The 13,323-nt window shown below is 41.8% G+C and overlaps 1 protein-coding gene across 2 annotated transcripts in view; it reads right to left on the reverse strand.

The window, feature by feature from the left end:
- Positions 1–624: 624 nt before the first annotated feature.
- Positions 625–13,323, reverse strand: part of AHCY (adenosylhomocysteinase) — a 28,832-nt gene continuing 16,133 nt past the window's right edge. For both annotated transcript variants that reach the window (XM_026083851.1, XM_026083853.1), the window contains 5 exons: positions 12,442–12,649; positions 11,493–11,580; positions 10,432–10,549; positions 4,667–4,861; positions 625–1,621 (listed from right to left, as the gene is read on the reverse strand). In XM_026083851.1, the coding sequence (XP_025939636.1) occupies positions 1,490–1,621; positions 4,667–4,861; positions 10,432–10,549; positions 11,493–11,580; positions 12,442–12,649 (741 nt within the window). In that variant the 3' untranslated portion in view covers positions 625–1,489. The remainder of the gene's footprint in view (positions 1,622–4,666; positions 4,862–10,431; positions 10,550–11,492; positions 11,581–12,441; positions 12,650–13,323) is intronic.

Consider the following 13,323-nt stretch of genomic DNA (forward strand, 5'->3'; position numbering starts at 1 on the left):
AAATTATAACCCATTACTGACTATGGAATAATTTAGGGTAGCTGTGTTTGTGTGATCTGAACTCAGTTAAAATTAATGCTCTTTAGCAACTGGCAACAGCTTCTTTGCAGAATATTAAACAATGAAAAAAGTTGCCTACTCAGCAACATCTTGTTTACTCATCTGCTTTTTCTCCTCCTCCAGCAGTTCATACTCTGCACCATCTGTCTTAATCCCTCACTGACAACATTGCACCTGATGCTTGAAGATGTATCTCAGAGCATTTCAACCATTGTTTTTGTTTAATGTCATACCAAACCTCATTTTCTTATGTCCAGAGACAGAGGTGGCCTGCTCTAGAACATGTGACTGTAGAGGGCAGCGGCAAGAGAGATTTTCCACGAGGCATACGGAGATGTGGTGCGTTTCAGAGGAGCAGAGATTCTCTGCAACATTCAGCCCTTCAAATAAGTTTATGTAATCTGAGCAGCAACTTTTCCCAGCTCAAATGTATGATGGCAGCTAGCTACAGCACTGAATTTTGCCTGGAGAAACTACCTGAAATATTTTCAACAGCTTAAGGAACACTTAAAACAAAATAGATCCATGGCAAATCAGTCCAAGCATCTCACCATACAAAACAAGTCAGGCCACAGTCAAATCTTTAATTAAAGCACTTTGAGACACTGACAGAGAAGATACTGCAGACATGACAACTTAGAAAATCAAGTTGGGGCAGAAGCGTGTTGCTGGTGTTTTCAGAGAATCAAACAAGATCCCAACACCTAACCATCCCCTCAGTGGTTTCCTCAGCCATTCATAACACACTAGAAGGCTGCTAAAAAAATAAAAAATAAAAAAACCCCACCCCTTCTAGAATTGCTATGGAACCAGCACAGAAGGCTCTTGGTTTTGATCGAAACTGCTGGACTAGGCAATCCAGAAAAACACTCCCACCCTAATCTTTGAAGAGATTAAATTGATTCCACAGGAAGGAGGGCAAACAACCTGCAGGAATACTCTGTGCTACTTCCCCATCTTCACAATATACATTCCAGCTAGGGCTCCTTTGTGGAGAGAAGCCTGGCTTTGCAAGTCTAAAAAAAATTCATCTGATTTGAACAGACCATGGCAGACAGGATCTCCCTGTAGAGACAGCTCCCCACCTTATTTCTTTGCCTGTTCAAACAGGCTGAGCCATGTGTCTGACAAGACTAGGCATTTTAATTTAAACCCTCTTCTGTCCTGCTCTCATCGGGACAATGGAAGCCATAAGTGTGTAGAGGATGCGTTCACCATGACATCAGCTAAGCAACCGATTCTAATTCCAAGAGTTGGAGTGATCCCCTCTCACTAGGGAAGTAAACCTTGAAACTTTCTTGGTAAAGGGATCAGTTCTGCAGTACTGAGAGGAGGATGGAGAAGGGCTTGTTCTCAGAATCCCAGCATACACAAAAGAGCTTTGGAAGATTGTATCCCTGCATGTTGTTCTTTGGGTAGTGCCACCTGCTCAGTATCTGTAGTGGTCTGGCTTGAATGGCCCATCTCTTGATAAGCCTAGGTATTTGGCCTGCTTCTCACTCAGCTTTGTCAGCTTCACACACAGTTTATCCAGATGAGCAGCAGCCACAGCTTCATCCAGCTGAAAAACAAAGCATCGAGACAAGAATATCAGCAGAATGAAGTCCTATCATTCAGGAAAGTCATAGTCAACGGTGGGAACGGAGTATCTGAAACTCAGTAGCAGCCCCAGGAAGGACTTAACAGGCCGACACAGGACGAGCAGTAAGCAAGCTCTTCTCCTGCCAGTATCACCTGTCTGAGTGCAGAGACCTTGAGCATTGAACTGCATTCAGGTGGAAAAGCCCCATGCTTTTCAGGGAGTCAGATCAAGCTCAGGCTTATTAATATAATCAAGTTCATTTCAATCTCATTTACACATTCACATCCATTGACAAGAACAGAAACCAAACTATTCAGAGATAAGAATATCCAGTTTGGTAAAACAGTAAAGCCCCAACCATGTTTCCACTACAAAACATCAGCATACTAGACTATTAGCATAAGATTTTAGAAAAGTTCTAACACTGACAGAAAAGAATACATCTGGTTTCTAGATATCCCATATTCAGGGTACGTGTTAAGAAAATTCATTCAGGAATCACCAATTCAGTAAGAATCCTAGAATCTATAAGCATGCCTTCATGAAGAATAAAGCCAAGGTGTGCAGTGGGAAATACTATATCAGCATATTTTATAACTCCCTTTTTCTGAGCGAAATGGGCTTTTCTTTATCCCAGAGGTGTCAGACAATACCCACCTAACTTAAGGGATTGAAAAACATGTACATGAAGTTACAAGACAGTTAAGAACCACAACAGATAGGTACAAGAGTCAAAAACAGACAGTAACAGGGGAAACTAGTTGCTACGTCAGAAGGGAAGGGAGAGCCATAAGAGACACTCCAAGGTGGAAAGGACAGCCCTAAGAAGGGATCAGTGCTGCTGAGTTACATACCGCATAAAGACAAGCTTTAACATCACTTAATTCCTGCAACATACAAGTATCATTGCTAAGGAAACAGATATAAGTCTAAATTTCCAGCAGCACAGAAAAAAAACGGTGATATCCCCTCCATATTAATCAAACAGATGTGAAAGGCTGTAAGACATTCAAAGAGCAATAAATCAACTAAACAAGTAAGGGTGGGATCTGCAGCTTGTGTGAACCAGCATCTGCTAAATGATGCAGTGTCTAGTCCTAGATTTCCCACTCAAAGGGAGTGTGGTAACAAGCAGCCACTCTAAAATAATTCCACTTCAACAAACCAGCTAATAAAATGAAAAGTTACATTTATGCAGAATGCAGTTCACTGGGGCTCTACCAGCTGATAGTAATTAATATGGAACTGCTAAAAATCTATTCAGAACCAGCATGCCCAAAGAGGTACAAGACAAATGATTAAAAAACAAAGATCAAGCAGTCAAAGAACACAGCAGTGAACCATGAAAGCTATTGAATGCTATAAAAGAGTCAGAGGAAAAAAGCAAGAACCAGCAGTTAGCGAAAGAAAGCCTAACTGGGAAGACAGGATTTAGAAGGGAAACAAGTATTTAAGCTTGGCAGAACCTGCCAGAAAAAAGAGGGAGATTAAAAATTGAATGCACATCTGGCTGACTGGTGCACTTGCAGCAATTGTAAGACAGGTTACCCCGGCAGCTCCAAAAGAAGCTGTCGGCAAGTCAGGTAAGCTGATATTCTCACCTAGTGCACACAAAATCAGATGGCTGAGCATAAAGGATAGGTGCGTTACCAAGAACACAGATGTAACAGTTTGGTTAGTTTTCTGGGGAAAAACACATAGCATTTTCTTTGATTACTAGAATACAGTTTTGATGATTAGCTACGACAAACATGTACACATTCTATAATGCAAGGTACTTGGTAGTTCAAGTTTTACATTTGAACCTCAAAGCTACTACACAGAACGGGCAACAACATTAGCCAAAAAATTATCAAAGAAAGCTATTCTACTCATCTTCCCTTGGTTCTGACATGAAGACAGCTTTATTCTTTGAAATCCTCTATGAAGTACTGTGGGCAAAGAAGAGCATTTTGCCACAATGTGTGTTCCTAAACAGATCACTGCCATATGCTAAACAAACAAATGCAGTTCAGTTTAAGTCACTGATTTGGGCATTATTTCTCATTTTCAGTTCAAATATGATTACTAAAAATTGTTATTTATAAGTTTTATTAGCAACATTGGACTATCTCTTTCTCAAGAGGATTAATGATAAAACATTTCTTCTGAAGAGGATGATCAACAAGCTCTCTGACACATAATCAATTCCCACATTAGATCTCTGGTATGCCTCGCTTGATCACTTATGGATGGTTTTGGAAGCTTAGAAGTCCTTCAGCAAACACTTCATAAACAAGCCCAAACATACATACTCTATTTCCCAAATGAAAAGCATTTTCACATTTAATGTCACACCTGGTTGCATTTCAAAGGCAGTGGGATTTAACTCCAGCAACTTTTTCAATGTCTATCTCAAATTCTCAGGCTTGTTTTGAAAAATTAAAACCAGATTAGTTTTATAAAAGGAATTTGAGAGTTATGACATGATCCAGATTTCTCCAAGAACAAAGAATCCAAAGATAAGTTTAAAGGGAAACCCAAGGGAATCTGTCATGAATGTTTTGTGAAGCTATTAGGACCAGATTGTGATAAGCTCTGCTCAGTTGCAAATGGGCCCCAGACTCTCTCAACCACAGTAAGAGGGAAAGATTTCTAGTTTCACTCCAGCTTTAACCCTGCCTCACCAGACTGCTGCTGGATGGGCAAGTGAAAGCTTGTTGTGAATGCTGACTTTCAGCAGAAGGGAAGTCATCAAATGGAGCTCCCTGACCATCCTGAGGCAGCACAGGGCTTCCCAGCACCTCAGGGTGGAGCCCCCAAGTCAAGCCAAAAAGTGGACTGAACATTCCTACTGCATGTGACAGGCAAGTCCCAATTCTGCACAACATGCTAGCCACAAGAACCAGCCCACTTCAGACTCAAAAGGTTCAGCGTGACTGAAGTCTCAGGGAGCTTCTGTCCCTCAATGAATACAACACTGAATTCAAGCACAAACAAAACTGAATTACCTTATCCCATCTGAATTTGGCTTACTTAACTCACCTTCTTTGGAAGGAAATGGACTCCAACAGAGTATTTGTCACTATTGGTCCACAGCTCGATCTGTGCCAACACCTGGTTGGTGAAGGAATTACTCATAACGAAGCTAGGGTGACCCATGGCACAGCCCAAGTTGACAAGTCTGCCTTCTGCTAACAGTATAATATGACGGCCATTCCTCAGTGTATACCGATCCACCTGGGTGGAAAACAAGACAAAACCAGTCAGAGGTGAGGTTACAGACAACATTAACTCATGCAAAACTTGGTAAAGAACCTTTCCACACCAACAATCCAGCAGTAGGCTTGCAATATAGACTTAGATTGTAATTGAGAGATACCTCACTCAGTTCCCAGTCAGTGTCTATCAAATCTGTAACTGTTCTAGAATTCATACAACATGTATCTTAGCATATGCTTCTCGTTCAACCACTTATCCAGTTCTTCTAGTTTTTCTGCATACATGTCATCTCAGATGGTTGTGGTGGAGAACATGCTGCCAAAAGTAACATGTAATTCATATACGTGCAGTTATAAGAACTGGTGCAGAGAGAGAGGAGAAAAAACAGAACACATCTACATGAAACAGCATTTGCATCTAATATAGGGGCCACAGCCAGAGTCCTCAGCTTACTGAAATTGCTCCCCTGTAACTCTTGCTGCTACAGTAAGGCCATTGATTTACAGTCAAAGCATGCACAGTTCAGCTCTTATCTACAGCAGCCTGTGCCTGGGCAATACGTCTGCAAGCTCTCTGGCACTGTTCTAGAAACCTGATCCTGAGGAGTCTTACAGTTTGACAGCTCACCACCTTGGATGAGCCCAGGTCCAGCTGAGGGCAAGACAAGTCCAAAGATTAAACAGACTAAAAAACTAAGCAGGCTCCCTCCACCTGTCCAGTGAGCAAGTCAGGTTACATCTGTAGCTGTAAAGAACCAGTATAACACCACTGTCCTAGATTCTGGTGAACTTCCTTCACTCCCAGAGCCGAACACATCAATCCTCCATTCAGAACAATTTCCAAGCTATGCGAGGGACAACAGGATTCTGCACACAGGACAAGATGACTGGTGTTCAGCTATACAAGCAAGTCCCAAACAATTCAGGAGACTGTTTCACTTAACATGTGCCTCAGCTGTCTGGGCCAGGGACTAGGGAGAGTCTCTTCTCCCTAGTTCTTCTCTTCACTGCCTTCACATCTGTAGGAGGTTAGAATATTAAAGCTTAGAACTAAATGCCAATATTGCCCATAAATTACATGAATATTCAGTATTCACTGGTATTCATTGCTCATCTGTCATACCAAGCAGTTAATAGATTAAACCTCTGAAAAGATCAAAGATCAACTTTGACAAGGTTAATCATATTTTAGACAAATTCATCTATCTTGTGTTTTCACAGCACAGGTACTGTGAAAGACTTAAGAGGCTTCCTCCCCACACTGTATTTATACTTTTAGTCTCAAAATTTTATTCAAATGGAGCAAAAGAAAACATATCACTTTCGACTTTGTTCTTAAAGCTTTGGCCTGTAGGTTAGTTTAAAAGCCACATGGAATCTGCAGTCTTAATTGCAAACAGTACTACCTTCTGCAAAAACATCTCTATTCAGGTTCTTAGTAGACATGCAGTAAGGAAACCAAGAGCAACCATTTTTTTTAGAAAGCAGTTCAATGGGTATTAAACCTTCAGAGAAGGTGTGCCATTGCATGCCTTCCCTACCTGCCTTCCCCAGCTATGCTTCAATCCCAGAGCTATTTCTGGGATTTGTATGCCAGAGATTGCTCCCCCCATCCCCAGCATGACTTATACAGAAAGCAGCCACCTCAAACAGAAGCCCTAAATAAAATTCTTAATTTCTCCTTTCCAAGAGTAGGACAGCCAGAGAGGATTAGTAAGAATGTTTTTTGTTGCACAGCTGTAGCATTTCTTACAGATGGTGACTCTTCAGTATGGACCACCACTGACTGAGCTGAGTCCTCCCAAAGAATATAACATGCAGTATCAGAGGACTATGGGAAGAAGTAATGAAACCAAGAAGGAAGGAGCCATAAGCAGAACACTTGAGAAAGCTACTAGCACAAGCTGTAGGGAAGCTGCCAAGTTCAACAGAACTGGATGCAGCCACAATACTCTAAACCAACTAGACAGTCCTCCCAAATGGTTATGTGGCTGCCAGCCACACAGATGAACTTCTTTTTTTAAGCCTCAACTCCCATTTAAGATTGTTTCCTCTGGGGTGCCAATGCCTATGCAACTGAAGAGACAGTTTTGTTGTAAAGAAGAATCTGTCCCCAAGCACATTCAAGTTACCTTATTAAGAACACATTAGCATCTCCGACGGCCAGGCTATATGCTCAGGTGGGATTACAGTAAGAAAGAGGGACAGCACCTGGACTGGCTGGCCAGCACCCTACAGCAAATGGCAGTGTTCACAAGTCAGTCTCAAGAAACTGTAGCAGTAGCAGGGAGAGGCCTGCAAGTTCCTACTCATCATGTTATACCTTGTGCATCTTCAATTCAGGCTAAAAAACACAATTTTATTCAGACTCAGCAAAATTGTTACAATAGCATTCCATGATGAATGGCAGAATATTTGCCAGTATCAATAAAAGCAAGTCTAAGTTCTTTTAACTTAGTGCAGGATACTCTTGGAAAAAGCCAGGAAATTTCAAGTTATTAGAACACTGGGAATTTGTCATGTTAAAGCAAAAAGCACTCAAATCACTTAATTTTCTTGCATAAATATACCTCTTTCTAGATGGGCAGAAGAATATACAATTCCAAGTTTCTTATACATTTTTAATAGTAAACATTATATTTACCAATTAATATGGCTACAAGGTATCACACTTAATTGGTCTGAATTGGGTGTCTTAGGTGTCAAAATATTATATGCATATACTGATGCAACTTACACCTGGACAGCTACTGGCTTGTGCATGGAATCACAGAGCTTTGACAATTTGCTGGCCTGACTCAGATTCAACGCCCAGGGTAATGCAGAGAAACACAAAATGTTTTTCCATAGAGAGAAATGCAAAATAGTAGTAATAGCAGAGGCATAAGTCAGTACTGGGAAAACAAGCCTCATTCACAGGTGGATAATCAGGCTGATTTATAAACTCAGGATATTGCTAGAGAAGTAGAATTCAAGTCATCCAAGTGCTAAGTTTATTTCCAGACTTCTGCAAATGCCTCCTCCCTTTCCTTATTTGCATTTAACTTACTCCAGACTTTGTCTGTTCTGCACTTCCTTTGTGTCACCCCTCCACACCCGAGAATAAATCATACATTTAAGAGAGCCAGAGCTCACAGATCCCACTCTGACCTTTCCTTCCCCTCTGCAGCTGTGCTTGTGTTGCAAGTCATTTTCTAATATCAGAATGCAGCTGAGTGGGACTTTATCCAATGCAGACCTGTATTCAAAACAAACTGCCAGCTTTTCAGGAATAAGCCTACTTGCTACTCAGCTGTACTTTGAAAGGAACAGATGAGTCAGCATGGCACACAGAGGCATCTGCCTTTCCCAGGTATTGGATGATCCTTATGCCATCTCACCACTTGCAAGTGGGGAGCACATGGTGCTAAAAATTAGTGTTGGACACTGTCTCACACAGTGAAGGCAAAGAAGCTGCAGAGTACTTTTGGGGAGCTTGTTTCTAAACCTAAAGTTAACCCATGTCCTGGAAGATGTAAGGAACTGCTGCAACTCTCTATTCAGGAACTCAAGTTTTGCCTCCCAATCCTGCTTCTCCTCCTCCCCTGCCCCGAAAGCTTTGAGAGTGAGCATGAGACTGGTCCCGCTCAACTATCCAGCCACCACAGGAACTGGGCTTGGTAAAGGTGCACAGAGAATGAAAATAAAGCTTTTACTGCTGTACCTGTTCATGTAACACCTGCTCAACTAATTACCTTGTCATAAAAGGTAAAGTCTGAAGTCTTTAGGGACAAGAAATCTAAACAGACACAAAATGGGGACTCAAGCCATATTATTAGCACAGTGTAGCTACATATAGTATTAAAACCCCCCCAAAACTGAGTCCAACTTGAGATTCAAACTAGTTGAAAGTTCTTCTGATTCTGTAGAAGTCAACAAAAGCCAAGTACTAACGTTGAGTCAGGGACCAGTTCATCAGGTTTGGCAGTATACAAGTCTACAGGCCACCCTCACCTTAATGAAGCCTCCAAATGTCACAGGAATGGCCATATAAGATTTCCATCTAGGTACATCCTGTCTCCAGCAGTAGCCAGTAGGTGGGTATGGAAGAGTACAAGAACAGCCCAAGGGTAAAGTGCTATTCTATTCAGTTTTGAAACCTGAGCTACCCCCAAACAAGCAACTAGCTGCAGCATCCCCTAAGATGAGAGCTGCAAAGTCAGCTCTGCACTAAGGTCACAGGCAAGAACAGACTTGAACGTAGTTAGAATTTGGGCTCAATTAAATACGAAGCTATACACTCAAGTTCAGTGCCCCAAAAGCAAACAGGATATTGAAAAGACTCTCACAACTGCTTACTAAGAGTTCGATGTGGGTGGCCAATAAGCCAGAGGGGAGTTATGAAAATTGGAAGGGCAGACTGAGATCTAAGAAAGATGCTTGGATGTGCTAAACAAAATGCCACACACCTGTCCCAGAATCATGCTATCAGCAAGCACACTCCCTCTTCAAAAGCTAACTAGAAGTTGTTCTATGCCAAGTCAGACAGAGCCTTGTTTGCCTTAAGCAATGTTTTCTCTCAATGCTGGTGTTACAAAACAGTTTTGGTCTAGTTTAGTTCTGTATCTCTGTTTAAGAACACAGCTGAAAAGCTGAAATTTTTAGATCCCTACTTTCCTGCCTGGCCACAGCTGTAGCTTGAAGTAGGCACACGGTGGGAATGCAAGAGAAGCAAGCATAAAACATCCCTCCTTGTCTGCCCACTGACAGACTTATGGTCTCCACAGGTTTCTAAAATGAAACCACCGAGTCTGGAAGAGAACTCCAAATTTGGCGGAGCTCATCTGAGCTTTACTGAGGCTTCCATCTCCAAATAAAAAATGCTTTGAAGAGGCGTGAATTTTTTTTCAAACCTTGATAGAGTCTCAGAAGACATTATCTTCAGATTCATTCTAATACTGGCACTCTGTGTTAGGACTGAGATTCTTTTAGTGTAAGACAGCTACATTAGCAAGCAGCTTCCTGCAAGGAAGTTTTTAGATCATGGCAACCTACAGTCTCTGTTCTTAAGAAGTTTTATACAGTCTCTAATGGCCTGTTCTGTATCCACCATCTAGCTTGCTTTATAAAAATAAGTTTGGCATTGTTTTCAGCTGGTGGCTATCAAAGAAAGCACATTTCCATACCTTTCCTCCCACACCCCAAACATCAAAGCTCACTTCCTGTAAGGAATGAGCATTATGCAATTAATCGTCTACATGACCACCACCAAGAAGGCAGACTCATGTTTGTCAAGGAAGCAGGAACACATGGACAAAGAGATGTATCCCTCCAGGCACCTCTTGCCAGAGACCATGCTATACTCAGGGGCACTGTCCGGAACTGATTGCTTTAATATCAATGCAATAAAATTATGTGCAACTGTTCTAGCTTAATCAGGGAAGAGCAGATCACAATCTGCATTCTGATCAGCCTAGAGCAAGACCAGCTTCCAAACAAGCTAGAAACAGAGATAAGTATCTGAAGAGAAAGGCCCCCCCCCTTTCTGGGGCAAGACGCTGACTAGCTCTCTTCTTTCCAGCAGGAGAGCCCGTGCAAGTGCTGTCTCACCTGGGGCTTAACATTCACTGACTCTACTGCATTTTCATTCAGCCACTTTGCATCAACTTCCACATCAAAATGGCCAATATTACACACTATGGCATCATCCTTCATCTGCTCAAAGTGCCTGCAAAAAAAAAAAGTTATATTAACAGTTAATGCACATATGGAGAAAAAAAAAAAGCACAAAACGCCCACACACACAACTCTTTCAGCACCAGGAGATGTGCTGGTCCATAGCTCTGCTCAAGGAGAAATGAAGAGTCTTTGGGCTCACTGACTGCATTTTAGCCTCACAACCATGAGATGTGTGTGGATGCAAAGCCCAGTGAAAAAAAAAAAATACTCAAGCTTCTAGGAAGGGGCTCTTCCTAAGGATATAAGTGTGTGAGGGAAAATATTTTTTCATTATGGAAAGTAAAATTAATTTTTTGAATTGGTCAGAACTGGAGTATCTGCAGTTATTCTGTTCTTTCCTACACAGAAGGGACAGCTTACCCCATGTTTTTAAAGTTTCCAGCAGTTTTACATCTCTGGAGTCTAATGGCCTTATCTCTTCCCACTCAACCTTCTACTCAACATGTACAATCACAATGACAAAAACAGGAATGAGTGTGTAGAGTGGAGGGGCTATAAATTGAGATCTAAGAAGTGATAACAAAAAACTGCAGGGTAGTTTATTGAGAGCAGGCTAGTTTCCATCTGCTATATATACTCACAGATGGAATCACTTTCAACCTCTACTTACCTCCCCCACCTTCTGCTCGCATTTATTTGTCCTAACATCGAATTCAGTTCAAATGCTCCCATCCTCCAAAATTACCTGTCCCTCTACACCTTTTATTGTTCCTCCAGCATTAGATGCTGTAAGACAGGAACAATTGCAACTCAGCAATATCCAACAGAACTGAAAGACCAAAGTCCTGATTTCTCATTAAGTTAATGCTAAATGCAGATGTCCAGAAATGAGACCTATGTGTTAACCCTCACCATATTGCTGACAGGTTATGACTGTATAAAAATCTAACTGCACAGGAATTTTTTCACTAAAGCAAGCGGCTAAGCCATACCTGCCCTGAACAATGTCAGTGCATCCGGTGGTGGTAACAAAAATATTGCCTTCTTTGCAGGCCTCCTCCATGGTTGTAACTTCATAACCTGAAAAAGAGAGGGAAAAAAGTATTTCCCTGTCCAACCACCAACACTTGTTCAAAAACGGACTACAGTATTATGAATAGAAAAGTCAAAAAAATCTGTGCCACTGTTTGATTTAGGGAGGGTAGCAGGGTACTGGGCATACTCTCGTCTCACTAAATGCCAAGGCAGCCCCAAAGTATCAATCCATCACCTATTTCCAATAGTAAGATCCATACATTTAATGTTTGTATGTTCATATGTATAATATATGGCACAGCTTTTAGCTTGGATTCAAGGGGTCAAGTTTGCAAACAAAAATGTACCAACAATACTTGCAGGTTCTCATTATGTATGAATAGAAATGTGATAAACTGGTACTGACAAGCACTGCTACAGGAGGGATCCACAGAAGAGTGGGAACACAGCTTCCAGAGCATGGCTTGAGCACAGCTTCACATTGAAAAGGCAGAAATCATGGCATCGCTCTCCACACACATCTACTGAAGGTGTTGTACTGTGGAGATATTCTAGTGAAGTCTTAACCCAAACTAGAGGTTAGAGTTGCCCAACTTGAAAGCAATCAAACCCTTCAAAACCAAGTTTACAGCATCATGAAATGAGGTACTTCTCCCACTGTATAGTTTCTATATCCTTGACTCGGAATATATCTTCAAGGACTATAACTAAACTCCTTCCTGGAATGCACAGTTGTAAGGCAAGAGTTCCTCACAAGCTGAGTTGAACTGGAAAAGTCACTTTTAGCTCCACAAGAGGAACAGGGCTAAAATGCATTGAAACTGTCTTGACCGAGTATCATTCAGTGCTCTGCACAGAGACCCCCACATGAGATGCACAGAGTTCCACATCTCCTTTAGTTCTCACCTTCCATAGCTGCCTGCAGTGCATTGATGGGATCAATTTCAGTGATGATGACTCTGGCTCCAAAGCTCCGCAGGGCCTGGGCACAGCCTTTGCCCACATCACCATAACCTGCCACCACTGCCACTTTTCCAGCAATCATGACATCTGTGGCACGTTTGATGCCATCAATGAGGGACTCTCGGCAACCATAAAGGTTATCAAATTTGCTCTGAGGAAGAAAAAGCAGCAACTTAGAACAGACAAAAGTCATTCATAAACAGAAGTCCCTTAGAGAACCAAAATGGATTTATACTTATACGATTTGTACTATGAACCAAGAGACTGACAGTCAGCTAAATAATTACAATGAGGGATGCGAAGAAGAGAACCAGGTTTGATGTTTTTATTTATCTGTTTTTAATCTATATAGTTATACCAGATACAGGCTTCGGTGCACCCCTGGTGAGAGGCATTTCACAAGTGTGTTGTGTCCACTGGCCAGGGCTTGGACTTGTTAAATGCTTGCTAGAGGTAACCTGAATTTATCAACTTAAAGCACAAACAATTGTTGCATACAGAGGTAGGTCTGAGTTCCCCCAGTAGAATTGGTGAACATCTGCTTATGTTCCTCAAACTGAATCAAGTGCCACAGGTAGTCAAAAAGCACCAGAAGAACATCTGGCCAGTTAGCACAGGTTCACATCTTCGAGACACACACACACCCCGCAGAAGCAACAAGCAGCAAGCTGCCCACACCAGTCAGAGACTGGGAGCAAGGCACACTGCTGCCCATGAAGATCAAAGTTGTTTCTTCCCCTAGGAACAGTTACACTAATGCTGCCCCACCTCACCACTGCCCAGTCCTAGAAAAAGTCAGTTAAGTAACACTTCATGATACCAGAA

The sequence above is a fragment of the Apteryx rowi genome, unplaced genomic scaffold (genome assembly GCF_003343035.1).
Source record: "Apteryx rowi isolate R43461 unplaced genomic scaffold, aptRow1 scaffold_619, whole genome shotgun sequence".
Lineage (NCBI taxonomy): Eukaryota > Metazoa > Chordata > Aves > Apterygiformes > Apterygidae > Apteryx > Apteryx rowi.